Source organism: Mchenga conophoros, linkage group LG5 (genome assembly GCF_057382185.1).
Source record: "Mchenga conophoros isolate Kocher_MC1m ecotype Shallow Benthic linkage group LG5, M_conophoros_male_GT1.1, whole genome shotgun sequence".
Taxonomy (NCBI): domain Eukaryota; kingdom Metazoa; phylum Chordata; class Actinopteri; order Cichliformes; family Cichlidae; genus Mchenga; species Mchenga conophoros.
The window spans coordinates 14713641-14730582 of record NC_140530.1 but is presented as its reverse complement, the minus strand read 5'-3'; the positions used below and the strand labels follow the sequence as shown (position 1 = coordinate 14730582).

The window sequence follows — 16942 nt, the reverse complement described above, 5'->3', positions numbered from 1 at the left end:
TACATTTTCTGATGAGGAAAGAATTGGTGAAGCTCGTCACAGTTGGAGGCGTCCTCAATATTCTATTTCCAACCATGTTGCTGTCATTGTACAAAAATGCCCCATTTGCTGAGTTTTGCAGCACAGTCCCAGCAGACTTGGTTTTCTTTCTGCCACCCTCGCTAAGAAGAAACCAGAAGAAATGTGACTTTGATGGTTTGACAGTCAGGAAAACAGAATGCTGTTCCACACTCACTAGTGGGTTTAGAGTAGCGTAGTGACATGTCAGTCTTGATTTATAATTTATAAACTCGTGTGTTGTTTTGTTCAGACAGAGCGGAGCAGTTTTACATTCACTTCTATCACGAGGCCGTGCTGTAGCCTAACTTTTTTTTTTTCCAAACATGTTCATTTTCTCCAAGTGATCACATCCAAACGTCAAGATGGTGACGTTTAACCCGGCCAGCTCAATAATGCTGCTTTTGGCCTGTTGCCATAGCACCCGCAGGAAGAGGAGGGCGCGGTTAGCAGTTAGGCTGTCATGCTAATTAAAAGTGATGTTAGCCATACGGTGCCATTAGTGTCCCGTTTGCACTCGTCATTCCTGTGACCCCATCAGAGCCATAGCACAGAAAACAAGACGGGGTCACAGCATAGACGGCACAGGTCAAAGGTCAGCTGCGAAAGACAAGAGGATGTGCAATGACTGTTGGGCAAAACGTAGACACCTTGTTCTCACTCTGGCTTTCTGCTTCTGCCACCTCTTCTACATCAGTTTCTATGATTGGAAAGAATTGGATTGCAAGGAAGTGTGGCCTTTTCCCACCTAAGTCATCAAATATTCACTACATGGTTTAACTTCACTTTGAGAAAAGTAAATCATTGCCAGCAGTGAAGAAAAACAGAACCTAAGTTCCCTCTTTTTATTGCCTTATTAGTAGTTACTATGTGACAATTTGACATATGTTTAATTTTTTAACATTCTACATTCCACCAAAGTTATTTGATTGAGTGAGGCATAATTTATGTTGTTGTCATCTTAGCTAATGTACTTTCTAACCACGTAATACCAGCTCAGTGTAGCCACCTGTCATCTGGGCAATAATGATGCAAGCGGAGCTGCATTCCTAACTGAGATTTGTCCAGCATTTTAATCATGGCCTCTGTCATAGCAGGAGGACAGCGAATAAATGAAAGGGAAAGTAAAAACAATGGAAACGCACAGCATCGCAATGTGAAATTCATTGTTGCGGCCGCGATGCAGTTGCCATGGCCACCTGCAGGGTGGATGGAAGCAGGAGACTTAATAACTCATCGCAGGGAGGGGAAGCTGAGGTGATGTGTAGGATATGAGCTTGTTCAATTAATCAAGCTCTTTCTTACTTCTTTCTTTCTCCTTTCTTCTCTGACTCCCTCCTTCCTTTGCGCTCTCGTGCTTTCTCTCTGTCTCATTCGTGCGCTCTAGCTAATTAACATTCAACTATGTCTCCAGTGGGTGAAACATGAAATGAGTGTGTGTGTGTGTGTTCTTCCTGTGGGCTACACCACCATTCCTCTCCATGTTCAATCATTTCTCCTGTGGATTTTCATTTGGCTAGCCAGCGCCCAAGGCCAAGTGCGCAGCTTATGGTTCTACAATACACGCTAATGCATGAACACACACAGAAAAGCCTTTAGTTTCGTAGCAGTTCACATTATCTCTAATAGAACATTTAGTCTGTTTTTGTTATTTTTTATGAATAAGATGGAAACTAATGAAACACTTCACTCATAAATATCTGAATGCTTTTCTGATTAGACAGAGCAGAAAAGAAGTATTCCTCATTTTTTTCTGTCCCTTTTTTTTGACCAAGTTGTCACACTATTAAGCAAACACTGAAACTGAAAACATTCACTCGTTTACATAGTGATAAACTTTTTTTCCTCTTGTTTTCAGGATTGTGTGTCGGCTAAATGATGCAACAGGTTACAGAGTGCAGGAGGCTCAGGTGGAAGTGTGTGTCAGAGACTGTAGTCACCCCGACTACAAAACAGTCTCAAGCAAGGCCTTCACTTTTGTGGTAAATGTTGTTGATGTATATTACAACTGTGTTTTTGGATGATTGTAACACATGTATTTGGCAGCCACAGTCCAGTCGATAAGTGATGCTTAACTTGCTCGGCCTCTGTCTGTGTCCCTCTTTAGTCCCCATATTTTTCACGAGTCCATCCTTCCACCGGGCCGCTATCTGGAGGAACAAGGATCACTATTGATGGCAGTCATCTCAACGCGGGCAGCGCTGTGTCTGTGAAGATTGGACTTCACCCCTGCCGTTTCGAGAGGTGAGTTAATCCAGAGTGCTTGGAGTATCTACAGTATATTCTTTTAGTTCAAGTGTTTCAACCTGAAGATTTTTTGGGGGGGCAGTTTACAACAAAGTCACAGAACTCTTGTTTATGTAAGGTTTTTATAGAGGCTGATTTTTTCTAAGAAAATGACAGTTTAAATTTGTGTTGTGCTGCTGTGGAGGCAGGGGACCATGTTGATTAAAGCTCTCCAAACAGTGAAGAGGAACCATTTGGCCTTACCGTTTCAAGATGTTGTAACAAATGTTTGCAGATTTACTACTGATTTACTGGGTTAAAGTGTAGCTGTTTTATTTCTGCTCTTTAGACAAATAATAGCCATGTAATGCAGAATATTTTGCCTACATCTGCTACTGTTTTTTGCCAACTTTTCCCACCGTTTGCTGCGTTTAGTAATTGTAGTTATTCCCTGTTTTTAATGTATGACATTCTTCCCTGGTCAGTGCCTTCGATTTGTGAAGGACTAGCAAAAGCAGCGAGTAACAGGATGACCTGCAGTGCTGTAATTCCCAGCAGGATGACAGTGTAGCCTTTCCCAGTGAAGCCGATATCGTTGTTCACTTCTGCTGTGGATGGCTTAAGTGCATGGCCCACATTTTCTCAAAGATATGACTATAATTTAAAAGGAATGATATGGTGTTGCTGGTAATTGGTAACTTACATTTTGCTGCTTTGAACCGATGTTTGAAATATGTAATTTTTCTCTTTTTAGTTTTTGGAATGATCTTTCTCTGCTATCTTCACTTGTCACTCAGTCTGCAAGAGGTTGTGTTTGGATTTCAAGGAGAGGAGACATTGATCCAATTTGATATGACTCTAATTCCCCTAGCCAAGAACTCCATTGTTTCTTTGAGTCTCTTGCTGGCAGACTCACAAAAAACTGGGCTCTGAACTAAATCCAATCATGTATGGTGTCTGGCAGATGGCACAAGAAAACATCACAGAAAAGATTGTTAGTTCCCTAAAACAATCGCATATATACTGAAAAGGTTTATCTGATGGAAGCTTCCTTATGGAGGTTATGTTTGTCAGATAGGAAGTGGTATAGGAATACTCCTTGTTTCCACTTTTCTTGTTTCTTTGCTTTAGAGTGGTGTTTTTTTATTGTAGTGGTTCCGTTCTCTTAGGCAACAAGTGACAGGTTAAACTAATAAGCTTGGACCCATCAAGTTCTTTTTATATCATATCAAAAGCAAAAGTAGAGGCCAATTTAAAGCTCTGTAGCACATCCCGAGAAAGGTGAACATAATAGTCTTGGCCTTTCATTCACTGAGCAGCAATAACCTTTATGGCCAAAGTAATGAACTGGTTGAGTCTATCTCTTTAATGTGTCTTTGTATTCAGTGGGGCCTCTGCTTTAATCAAAACCTATTTACCCCGAGTCACTCATCCTCTTATCTCCCTGTGCAACCCCTTTTCTTTCCTTTTTCCTTTCTGTGTCCCCTTCTGGCTTCTTTTGTGTGGCCGCAACCTTGTCAAAAATACGTACGCGGCACCACTGGCACTCTTGACAGTGACAGCGTTGTGAAAACTGTTTCCATGGAAACACAGCACTAGTGGAATGTGAAAAACCTTTTTTTTTCTTTTTTCTTTTTTCCATTCGTCCTTCAGTTTTTCCCATCTGTCTTCATCCCCTCTTCAGCAGCATTTCCCTCTGAGGACCCTGTAAAAGGAAATAAAATAAAATTTCCTCCTGGGACAAAGACTCCCAATATGTCCGTTCTTGTTCAGTTGCCAAACCCCACCCGAAATCCCAGTAAAGACGCAAAAATGGATTTTTGTTCTTTCATCTTCTCCATCTTCTGTTTTATGTGGATTTTATTTCCACAGCGGATAGTGGGGGAGGATCTGTGTACAGATCAGCTTGCTCTTCTCATGTTCAAAATTTCATACTGTCCCACCTGCCTCCGTGTCTGCACCACTCATACGCGCAACCTTTTGCACATTCTTTGAGTGCTTTGTAGGGCGTTGGCAGACGTCGACTGACACAAAAAGCATACTTACACCCCGAGTAAGTGTTAATCTTCTGCCTGTGAACAGCATTTATATGGAAATTCACAAACCCTCTACACAGTACACTTGATCAACACACTGTGCACGTACACAGGTATGCCCACATAGGTTGCCATCCCCACCGCTTCTCTTCCAGCAGTGTCTTCCCTCGATGGGGAGGGGAAAGTGGAATGAGCCAGTGGAGTGGAGCACAAAGTTTCTGGCAGCAGCGCAAAGTTTCACAGCAGGTCACAGCTGGCTGGCTGTCTGCAAGGGAGGGAGTTACATCACACAGAGAGACAACCAGCCTGATCTGCCACTTCAGATCTGTTAGCCAGAGAAAGCAAAGGAGGGAAGGAGAGACGGACAGAGAGAGGGAGAGTGTGAGGGCTTTGAAGTACAACAGTGTATGATTCAGGCTGACGAAACCAGGGCTGGACAGACTGAAAGATGTTGGCCTTGTGGATGTATGACAGTCACCGCCGTGTCTGTGTTACAAGTAATTAAAAGGATGAACAAGAGTTTCCTTCCTGTGTAATTGTGTTTTTCTGTTTGGGGTGCCTAAAAACTCATTGTTTCCAGGAACTATTAGTATTAATCTTTAACTCAATCACTATGAGACACACCTTAGCCTGTGACTTCCTTTTCTCTTGTCTTCTCTTATATCTCCCTCACTTTCAGGCGGAGCGCCAAGGAGATAGTATGTGTAACCCCAGCAGGCCAGGCCACGGGCCAGACACCTGTCATGGTGGACATAAATGCTGCTGAGCTGAGAAACCCAGAGGTCAAGTTCAGCTACACAGAAGATCCTACTATCCTGAAGATCGAGCCTGACTGGAGTATCGCCAGGTAAGGAACCAATCAGAGCTTTTCCCTGTGCTGCTTCCAGGACAACATAGTTGAACATTTTGGATTCATGTTTGTCTTTTTGTTTTTGTTTTTCTGTGTTGTATAGAAGAGCAAAGACAATGCAGTCTTATATTTGAGTTATCAATTAATTCTCATTGTTTACATAGTGTCTTCCAACCCTGAAGGTGATAAACACTGAATATTTTAGAGCACTTGTTAGAAAATGGAGGTGTATTGTCATGAGTTACTGTATTTTTAATGTTTTGCTCACTCGTTCATATGGCGAACTATCAAACATTCACTGTATAATGCATCAGCATATCATGTGATGATTTCCTTATCTATAATTTATATCAATACAGTGTTTTATCTGCAATTCTGCTTGATGAACCTAGAGCTACAGAACAAAACAAATACAAACGCATGAATACATTATTAATCACCGGTGATGACTAGAGCAAATTATTGGCTTTTTTTCAACTACTCTGAAATGTGAACTTTGTGGAGAGCGTATTCCCTCACCGTTGTCACACTTGTTTTACTTTTCTAAACATATTATTTATTCAGTTTATCTTTATGTTTCTAAAGCAAATCTTTGAGTGCAGGAACAGCAGTCAAGGAGACTCCTGATGCAGTGCTGCTAGTTGATGAGCTGCAGCAGAGATGTATCTGTAAATATTACTTGACTTACTGAAATGAGTCTACATAGCCACAGGAAGATTTCCTCTTCAAACACAAGCTGTGTTGTGGAGAGAGAGGGGGGAAAAAAGCGTCCACATGCTAATGGGCTTACTAGCATGACCTAGAAACTCCCGTACTTCTCAGCTGAGAAATGAAGCCAGCAAACACACCAAAACACACTCACACTGTTGACTCTCTCATTTACTTCAAACGTACTGTAGTGGTTCCAATTATTTTGTCACATGTGTAAGTTTTGGTAGGTGTTTTCCTGCTGCTTTAATTAAAATGACTAAATAAAAGTTCATTTACAGCTCTGAAAACATGTTCAAAAGTAAATCCTGAATGAAAAACCAATAAACATTGCATCTCATAATCTAAACACAGTTGCTCCAAGATGCTCAGCAAGTTAAATAATGTTCGCCTTTCGTTCAGATTTGTCAGTATTAAGTTGTTTTTCAAAAGTAACTGTACTTTGTGCAGACAGTTCACATAAAAAGCTTTTCAGGATAAGGCATAGTAAATTATCTTATATCTCAGATATTTATTTTGAAGTATCAGCTCTTACTCCACTTCTTACTTCTAAATCTTTCATCATGTGAAACAGGTGTGAGTGGAAAAGGAGTCTAATTTGGAGTGGAATGAATGAAAGGTTGAGGATAGGAGAAGGCACTGTCGTCAGCCTTGGGGCTAAATAACCTTAACAATCGGCTTGTGTTTGGTGTTTCAGTCAGTGCTCCCAGAGTAGCAGTCGCATGCTTCTCTGGGCCATTTGTGTTTTTCATTTTTTTATTTTTTTATTTATCAAGCTATGCTGTCGCTGTGTCCCCTTTGGTGACCCTCTTCCTGGAGCTCTTGCAAAGAGTGCTCATTCTCACAAATTTGACTACAGAGTTTTTTGTTCTCACTCTTTCAGGAGGAGTTTCTTGGATTAACCGCACACATACATGGCTTTGTAGCAGTTGCAGGACACTACAGGATGTTTACACAGAGTAGGACAGTGTACACAGTACATCATGTAGTTTGCACTATATCTATGGAAATGATGATCCTCATAGAAATAGTCTTACCGCAGACGGACTTTTTTGCGTTGCCTTATACCTCGACAACAGAATTTTCTGTTCTTCCATCAACACGTGAAACTAACTGTAAAACATAAAAATAACTTTGCCCACTTTTTACAGCAGACACTGTTCAGCCTCATTTAGTACCTTTAAGTCTCTGAAAAGCGGTAAACTTTCTCGCCTCAGGCAGTTTTCTCGTCCTCCTAGCTCCTCAAGCCCCATCACCCTCTGAGGGATAGTGTTACTTCAGGCCCCGAGACTGCCCTCACCTCCATACCTGCACTTGCTTCCTGTTCAACAGTTTCACTTAAACAGTGCTGTGGCACTTCTTTTTTTTGAGTCCTAGCCTTTTGCAAAATGTGTGAAATATGATTGAGTATATGATTTGTATTTTTATGCGTGTGTCTTTGTGTACACACAATAGCTGTGTGTTGCTTCTCTACTCCAGCTTTCTATGCTAGTTGTATGCTAACTTATTTAGCTCCTGTCAGAACACCTCACATCAGATAAAGTTCAGCATCGCAGGCCAGCAGAGGCTGACGAGAAGGCATTGTAGGGGAATAGGCCCCACACCCGTATTAGCTATGTCTCTACTATTCAGCGTCACATAGATCTGAATAGGTCACAGGTGTAAAGGTTACAGAAAATGTCAGATCACTGACACTGTTGCTTTGCCATGTATATCTCATACCGCTTTGCAGTTTCGGTACACTCTGATAACGTCCCCTGGGTCTCAGGCTGGTATTGGGAGGCCAGAAGCTTCAGGTTCTCATGTGTAATGCTACAAAGTTACTTGTTCTTTACTGCAGCCTGTGTAGCTGTTTAAACACACTTTGAACATCAGAGAAATCATTTCCTTAAAGTCAGCCTCCATGATTAAGTGAGTGAAAGACTACAGCAGGAGTGACTATGTGGCAAATGGCGAATCACCAACTGGAGGGCACTCTTTGCTCCCACAGAGAATGTATTATATTTTTATTGGTTGTTTGTTTTCTCCTTTTGTCTTGATTAACTTTATGTTCATCTTTCTTTTCTTTTTTTTTTTTTAGTGGAGGAACCAAATTGACCATTACTGGAACTAATCTGGCCACCATCAAGGAGCCGAAAATGAGAGCCAAGTACGGAGCTGCCAAGTCGGAAAATGTGAGTGCTTGCACACCTGTAAACACTTTATTTCACATTATAAATGCATTGATTGGACAAGTAAGGTGGACTAAAGCCCATATAGACTGCAGGTCTCTCATTCACACTGTCTTGATGCTGGCTCCCTCTCCTTATCCATGAAAAAAAGGTGATAACGCGCGCACACACACACTCCTGGGACACAGACTCACACACCTGACCCATCGGTCAACCAGCCAAGGGCCCATTTTCTGTTTGTTTTTGATGTTGAATTTCCTTTTAGCAGTTTAACCTTTGAAATGTCAACCAGCAATAAAGTAGCTCTGGCAAATCCCCCTCTCTTCACCTAGCACCATGGGGCTTAGCTAACCTTTTTCCCACTCCCACTCTTAGCTAAAAGTAACAATATCCATTGTTGTTCCCTTGTCTCACCTCTCTGCAACCATTTTTATTTTTCTTGGTTAATGCATCTATTGATCTATAAAAACAGTTGTGCTTTATGTCTTGCCTCCAGCTTCAGTATGCGTCATATGGCACATAATGCATGGCTATGACATGCTGCGTTATCAGCAAAGGTCTCTCTTGCTGTATTGTGTTATCAGCTCCAGGTTGACCTCTCCAGATTCTCTGCCATTACAGTCTAATTTGTTCTACGGTGACTGATTTAAGTGTCGTGCCCCGCGGCAAATTTCCAGATGATATCAACACTGATTACAACACTGATGTTATTAAACCAGCCTCTTCCTCATTATGTTATTACTGAGACACTTAATCACTCACACCATATACCTGTGTTTTAGCTCTTATAAATATTATTGATTACGCTTGAATTAACATATGTTTTATTCAAAGATTAAAACAATTACCTGTTTTAATTTCATTCCAAAATGGCATTTTAAACAAAGTAGAAAGGTTGTTAAATAGGAAATAAATCACCCTCTCAATCTGAACTTCTTCTCATTTTCTTTGGTCTTTTCTCCTTTTACTTTTTTCCTCCTGCATTCCTAATTTATTCATCACCTGTCCCCACTCTGTTCTCTTACCAGAATTGTACGGTCCTCAACAACACCGTAATGGTGTGTCTGGCGCCCTCTGTGGCTGGATCTGACAAGGGCTTCTCGGATGTGGGCAGCAGTCCTGATGAGATTGGCTTTGTCATGGATGACGTGCGCTCTTTGCTGGTGGTAAACGAGACTTTTAGCTACCACCCGGACCCTGTGTTTGAACCTCTGAGCCCCACCGGCATGCTGGAGCTGAAGCCCAGCTCACCACTCATACTCAAGGTAAATTGCCTTGTGCTCTTAGCATTGATCTGTTTTGGCCTTGTTCAGCCTGACTTTACTTTACATCCATCACATTCTTTGTCTTTTTATTCTTGACTTTGCTCTTGACTTTTTTTTTTCTTTTTTCCACTAAACCCTTTGTCTTCTTTATGCCTCTTTTTGTTCTTGAGTCATTCTAATAATGTTTTCTATCTTGTTTTAGCCTCATCGGTCTCTTCTTGCATCACTTTCTTTGTGCCTGTGTCTCCTCTTTCACATAGTTTACCTGGAATGGGTGGAGAAATATGTTATGAATTGAGTTTGTAATTATTTAGTATTAAAGCTTTTTACGAAAGGTTACCCTTTAAAGGTGAGGGATTAATGTGCCCATATCCCAGGACTCGAGGATAAAAGGTTAGTTGAGTGCTGGCATTCACTTGACATACAAGAAAACAGTAACGGCAGATACATGTAGCAGTGTGCTAGTAATATCGAGTATTGTCAACAGTGTTAACAAATCAATCTCTCAAATAGATATTGAAAAAATATAACCAGATGCCTCCCAGTCAGCTTCCAGTGCAGCTGATAAGACACTGATGTGCATTTGAGGTGATTTGCTCCAGACATTTCTGTATAGGCTCTTCCCTTTCGCCTTTTTCTCGCGTTTCTTTCAACACGTCGTTCTTTTACATGTGTCAGCTTCGAGAGATGTGATTTCTCCACCTGCTGTCTCCATTGTGTTTTAGAGACATTTTTTTAAAAAAAAGAGTTGCTTTTAAGTTGCTTTTCAAAATCAGTTGCAAAGGGAAATAATGTTTATAAAGTGGGCCCATGCATTGCTGTGCCACCTGCGCAGATTTTATACGATAACTTCTAAAGAGAGACTTCATAGACATGTTTACTCTAAGCCATAGAGGCAGCGCGCATTTGAATCCAGAGCGAATTTACCCCTCCCACTTATGCTGCCTTTTGTCATGTCACCTCTCCCCTTGAACTTCAAAGGCTTTCAGGAACGAGGGAGGAAATTATCACGCAATTTCATGGAAAACTAAAACCTTTTTTCTCTCAGCCAATCTGGGTGGAGTTTTAGAATTAAGATTCATGAGTCTCTCCTCTGTAACTTTAAATATCACCATAATGAAATGCTCTGATTGCCTTGCCATGCTCCTGGTTAAAAAAGGAAAAAAAAAGCTGCAGAAATAAGCTGCAAAGAAATGGCATCCTATTAAATAATTGCAGACAAATTAGAAGTCCATCAAAACTTTCCAGCAATTAATTCTCCCTCTTTGGAAAGCATGGAGAGCATGAGGAAGGGTAGGTGAAGATGGCACAGAAGCAAACAGAGATTTATTTACTGGACTCAATACTTTTAATGCAACCAACACATTTTTTTTGAGTCTTTCGACAGCTCGCTGTGATGTAAGCCCTCAGCTGAATCAATGAAAAAACACCACGAGTGTTAGTGTGTTAGATTAAAGGAAAACAGGTTGGGACCTCACAAAAATCACAGTAATAGTCATATTTGCAGACAGTTTAACTCGTGATTTTAGTTGGTTTCTCTGAGAGGTATTATCTGGCAGCATCAGAAGTGCTGTTGCTATGGTTACCTACATTTTACAGCACCTTGCACATCGGGCAGTGGATGAACTGTTGACATATACCTCGGAGCCAATCAGAGACAAGTGTTTGTTTTACCGTGGTCATGGCTCCAACTATGTTGCTTTTGTATAGTTTCTCTGTTTATATCAACCACCATAGACTTGACTGTGTGTAAGTAACATAAGTGTGTCTGTTTCCAGGGTCGTAACCTAATTCCTGCAGCCCCAGGAAATGCTAAGCTGAACTACACAGTGCTGATCGGGGAGACGCCCTGCATTCTCACCCTGTCTGAGAGCCAGCTGCTCTGCGAATGGCCTAATCTGACCGGAGAACACAAAGTCACTGTGAGTGAAACTTCAGGTCTATCTACATTTCTGTAATGTTTTCCGTTTGCGCGCTGTCTCTCTCTCTTCCACCCCTGACTTATCACAATCTGAGCAGATCACTGTGTCATTCAGGTTTAAGGATTTGGCTTTACAAAACCTGAACATCATCTCTCTCTAAGTTATATTGATCCTGTGTTAAATAGTACCTGTTATTTCATCAACCTGCTTCATTTAGGGGTTTTTTTGTAATTCATTCCATTGCTGGTGCATCTGGCTTTCACATTTCTCCTATTTTCCGCTGCAGCCCCTGTTCCCTCTGCTGTTTCCACTGTGCCTATTCATCACCCTTCTTTAATGTCAATCCACTTCCTGCCTTTTTATTCATTCATCTCATTCTTTCTTCCCCACCCATCAGACTTAAATCTCTTCAATTACTCTAGATTTCCTTTACCCATTCATATAGCTGCAAGCAGATGAACACACGTATCCCTTCTCTATACGCTGGCAGCATTTGCAACTGTATTTATGTCTTAGAGGCTTTTGATCAGTCTGGTTTTGGCTGGTATCCTCCTTCAGATTTCAATAGTATTGATATTCAATAGAAACCAAAAAATGCCTAGTGGATGTGATAGGTCTGTCTATTTTTACCCTCCTCTATTTGCTATTTCATAGACTTAAGCCAGTTAAAGATGAAATAAAAGGAGGATAAAGAAGAGGAAAAGAAACCTATCCAAATGTTGTTGGGTTTTTAAATTCCCATTTTCTGTCAGCAAGAAGTGTGTGTGTGTGTGTGTGTGTGTGTGTGTGTGTGTGTGTGTGTGTGTGTGTGTGTGTGTGTGTCTAAAGCTATATGTTCTTTTGCTCATTCCCAAAAAATTGTCTCAAAGCACAGATATGACAGACATGTAAAGAGTTTTGGGGGATTTTAGCCTGCCCTTGGCTTTACTTAGCACAACTTGATTTGCCAACATAAAATTTGAAATACATTTTAATTGTATCGTAGGGCTAAAATCATCATGTGGGATACATTTGTGATTGTTTCAGTTACACAGTGCGAGAGTCATACATAGCTCCTCAAACCTGTAACACAGCTAATTTATTTCTTAGCTGATAAAAAGAAAAGTAGTTTGCAGCATCTCTCTTTCACATACTGTCCCAACCAATCTGCTTTTGTTCTGAGTAAGTGTGTGCTGTCTTTCATGCGCCTGCTCTCCAGGCAAAATAGTATACTCCTCTGAATGTGTCTATTTCGTAGGTGCGTGTTGGAGGCTTTGAATACTCACCAGGGACACTGCAGATCTACTCAGACAGCCTTCTCACCCTGCCTGCCATCATTGGTATTGGAGGAGGAGGTGGACTGCTCCTGCTGGTTATCATTGTGGTTTTGATTGCTTATAAGAGGAAGTCGCGGGATGCCGACCGCACTCTAAAGCGATTACAGCTGCAGATGGACAACCTGGAGTCTAGGGTGGCCCTTGAGTGCAAGGAAGGTGAGTCCAAACAAAACCTGTGTGTCAGGGGTGTGATGCTAGCCACTCAAAACGAGAAAACCCACTTTTATTATGTTGGTATTTCCTTGTTTCTTTCTATTTCTCTTCCCACATACTTCTCTCATCTTTCTTCACAAATAACTCCCATGCCCCCAAATCTCTCCCACACTGCAGCTTACCTAAAAAGCTGAACAACTTCCATTCAGTAGTCCTATCCATTTCTCTCTCCCGCTCTCTATTTCCCCCTCACTCTCACTGCCAACTGTCCCTCCGCTGTTAGGTGGCAGCGGTGCGTGTGTGTGTGTGTGTGTGTGTGTGTGTGTGTGTATGCGCGAGCTTGGGTATTGGTGTGTTTCCAGAGGACTACTTTGATCTGAGCCAGCCACCAGATGTTGGCTCTCCACCCCATGAGAGAGCTGCCTGGCTGGCCTCGCTACCATCCACACTGAGAGGGGGAGGGCTAGATGGAGGTTAGATAGAGACAGGGCACAGAAGTGTGAGATTGTAAGGAAGGAGTGGTTTGGCAACTGCTGAACCGGGGGGAGAGATGGAGAGAAACTTACACACCAATACATTAGCATATATTCATTTGGCTGGAGACGGCATGGATTGATTGAGAAGCTGCTGATGCTGTTGTGGGTTTGTCTGGCAGGAGAGAGAGAAAAGCAGATGGGGAGAAAGGGAAGGGGAATACTGATAACTCTGATCATTGCAATGCGTTTGAATTTGAGATCACTTCACTTGTTGCATTTCTTTAGTGAATGTCAAATATAGTAGGTATGTCATAAATTTATTGTTACTCATTCCACTGACTTGTTGTGCTTTTATTAAATATAAAAATATAAATTTTCATTCAGAGGTCAGTTGCATTTTTATAGTGTCAAGGGAGATTTAATACCACACCTGAATATCTGGATAAAGTACATGTGGCCAAGTTGCATTGTGGGTCATGTAGGAGCCAGGTCTTAATGTAAAAAAGGAAAAAAAACAAAAAAAAGATTGGTACGCAATAGCTTTATTTATGCTGATTTATGATAATTGATTTACTGTGGCCACAACCTGGGATTATCTGATTAGTTTCCTTGAGTCTTAACTGTCAGTCATCTGTTCAGAGGATGATTTTGTGGTTTGTTTTTTTCCTTTGCGTGCTATTCCTTCATCTCACCCGATGCTCGCATCTTTACATCCTGCTCTTTTGCAACTACCTCCAATCACACAGACCTAAACTCACATTGCAGGTCATACTGTGATTGGCTGGAGTGTGTAGAAGTGAGTCCATGTGCCCTGACCCCGTCTGTCCCTCTCTGTCAGTACTGTCTGGAAGACAAGAGGGCAGATTTGGAGTGGGAGGAGAGTGAGGGAGATAAATATAGCAAACAAGTCATGGGAGTAGATGGGAGGCAGAAGAAGAAGAAATGGACAGGAAGATTATGCAAGGGGTGGGAAAATGAAGAGAAAAGAAATATCGGAGAACAAATTTCAAAATGGAGAGAGTGTGTGCTTGGATGGGAAGATGGAGGATGCTAGATAAATATGTAGTGGCAGACGGAGCTGGGTGGACAAATAAGAGGACAACATGGAGAGAAGGGACTATTTGAGATGAATAAGGAATGATGGAAATAAAGTCCTTCTATCAAGAAAGGCTTAGCCAGGAGATCAACTAAAACATTATAGGCTTGCAAAGAGAGTTGTGTAGAATAATGCTGAGAGGTGGAGAAGGAAACTAAACGGATAAATGAGAGAAAGATGGAAGGATGTAGTTAAGAGGAGGTAACCATAAGGGGGAGAAAGGTGACCTCTAAGATGTCACTTTGAAAGGAGGAAGGGAGGGAGAAAAGAGATTAGAAGAGAGGGACAGGGTGACACAAGCCATCTGTTAGTCTGGGCTTTGCTTCGTTATTTGTTTGAGTTGTGTTTCCATGTGTTAGTGTATTTTGGATGATGCTATATGGCGCACACACACACACAGAGCTGTGCTAATAGAACCATATAGCTGTATATTTTCTACCTCAAGGGAGTTTTATGTTTATAAAATAGATTTGGGGCAGTCCACCAAAACCATTAGCTGTATACACTATTGTATGTGATGTGTGAGAGAATGGATTTGATCCCATATTTTCCCTCTAGATGTGGCTCGTGAAGCCAGTGGAGTATACAGAATGGGGTCAGAACACACACTTTGTGGGAATGGAAAAAGTGTGAAAACATTGACATGTGCGTTCACATAAATCATCTGGGCACAAGGTTATGTGTTCAGCTGTGGGGTACAACAGAAAAACTGTGTGTGTGTGTGTGTGGGTGTGTGCGGGAATACAAGCATGAGAGGTGGCGGTGTATAATGTGTGTGTACTCACAGGCTTGCCATGTGTGCAACTGCATCCTGAACTCCCCTCCAGCCACTGAGCAGCTCCAGAATACTTTCTCTATCAGCCATCTCTCCCTCTCTCTTTCTTTGCACTCTTAGCACAGAGTGATCCCATAAGGCTGCTTTTCACTGCTGCTCTTTGAGACACCTCCACCTTCTCTTCATATCATCCATGTTCCTTTTTTCTGTTCCTCCTCAGGAATGTTTCCAAACATCAGATTGATGGCATGACAAGCCAAGATCTTAAGTGTGATTATTTTGAAAACTATGGTTCTCTTTTCTGCATGTTTTTTCCCCAATTTCTGACTATTTAAAAATATAAATTGAAAGTATTTAACATAGTAATAAACACCTTTAAATCTTTAATGCCCAGCTTTACCCCTTAGTAGTTTTTTTGTTTGTTTTTTATCGTTTTTATCCTATTCGACCCCATCCAGTACTTAATAAATACCAATCAGAATGTCTCAGTTTTCCAGGAAAATGCTTCCGCAATGTTTTTGCAGATGAACAGATGTATTTTACATCTATTAAGCAGTGGTTGTTTTGGGATATATAAGAAAGAAGTGTGACAAGTCATAGTCATTAAGTGTGTTTAAATGAGCCCTTTGTGTTGTGCTAGTGCTGACAATGCTAAACACTGCACAGAGCACCACTTCCAACCAAATGTGTCATCAAAATCAACTAAACAGTCTTGTATATGGCAGTCTGCTCTTTATTTCATCTTGAGAAATGTGTCTCTCTTTTGGAACTTAAAATACATTTGTAAGCATTTCCCGTTTCTTTTCTCAGCCTTTGCAGAATTGCAGACGGACATCCATGAGCTCACTCAGGAGCTGGATGGAGCAGGAATCCCCTTCCTGGACTACCGCACCTATGCCATGAGGGTCCTCTTTCCTGGGATTGAGGACCACCCTGTTCTCAAGGAGATGGAGGTACGGGTCAGTAGAGAGCACCCTGCACACACACAAACACAGGATGAGGGAATGTTTCATAGATTTCATGTAGGTGAGATTTGAAAATCATGTTAGAGGTAGGCAATCTGAATCCAAACCTTCTAAAACTGCATCTTAGTCCAAGATATCAGACAGAAGGGTTCAAGTCCAAACTCTCAGGACAAACTCTAGTTTTGTGGCTGTTTTGAGGGGCAATGTCTGAGCTCCACTAAGACTCCGCACAAGTGATAGATTGCCTCTACAGTACTGAGCCTGTTTGAGGCTCCTGAAAAAGCAGTGTTCACATGTTCAATAAAACACACTCCGCTCTACTATTGTTCGTTTCTCAAGAGGAAACAATCTATTACTAACATGAACTCAAGCGCTGTGGACACTGTAATGCAAGGTGCACCTGTACCACTGTCATTTCTCTGTACATTACAGTATCACGCACGCATTTACCTGGAAAATGCATGCATGGTGCACTGACATGCACATAAGGTTATGACTACAGAGACAAGCTTTAGAGGAATTCACTATCTGCTTGTGCTATCAACTGTATTCCAAAGGGATAGTGTAGCGCAACATTGGATTTTCATTTGGATGGCCCAGGCAATCACAAGCCACAATAGTGCGCTAGCAGGCAGATCAATTTCTTATTACTGCCTAAAGCTCACATTCTTACTTCAAGCCTCACTTTCTTTACCTGAGAAGGGGAGGCCTGCCAGTTACGTTGAGAGGAGAAGAGGGAAAAGGGATGACAGTGAGGGTTGTAGGATAGAGAGAACTGGTTCAACAGTAGGCAGGTTTTCAAAGCTGCAATGTGCCGTTTCCTACATGCATGTGGAAAATATAAGAGTATTGACATGATTATGCATGGAGAGAAAATAGAGCACATGTGGCTCTTTATTCATGTCATTTGATAAATCCTGTTTTAA

The 16942-nt window shown here is 41.5% G+C and overlaps 1 protein-coding gene across 4 annotated transcripts in view; it reads left to right on the top strand.

The window, feature by feature from the left end:
• Positions 1–16942, top strand: part of plxna1b (plexin A1b) — a 182985-nt gene that overhangs the window by 148247 nt on the left and 17796 nt on the right. For 2 of the 4 annotated variants that reach the window (XM_085273512.1, XM_085273510.1), the window contains exons 14-21: positions 1916–2039; positions 2165–2301; positions 4999–5166; positions 7958–8051; positions 9077–9313; positions 11092–11235; positions 12473–12707; positions 15862–16004. In XM_085273512.1, coding sequence (XP_085129638.1) covers positions 1916–2039; positions 2165–2301; positions 4999–5166; positions 7958–8051; positions 9077–9313; positions 11092–11235; positions 12473–12707; positions 15862–16004 — 1282 coding nt within the window. Of the gene's footprint in view, positions 1–1915; positions 2040–2164; positions 2302–4998; positions 5167–7957; positions 8052–9076; positions 9314–11091; positions 11236–12472; positions 12708–15861; positions 16011–16942 lie in introns of all 4 variants that reach the window. The other 2 variants (XM_085273511.1, XM_085273509.1) reach the window with 1 other exon arrangement.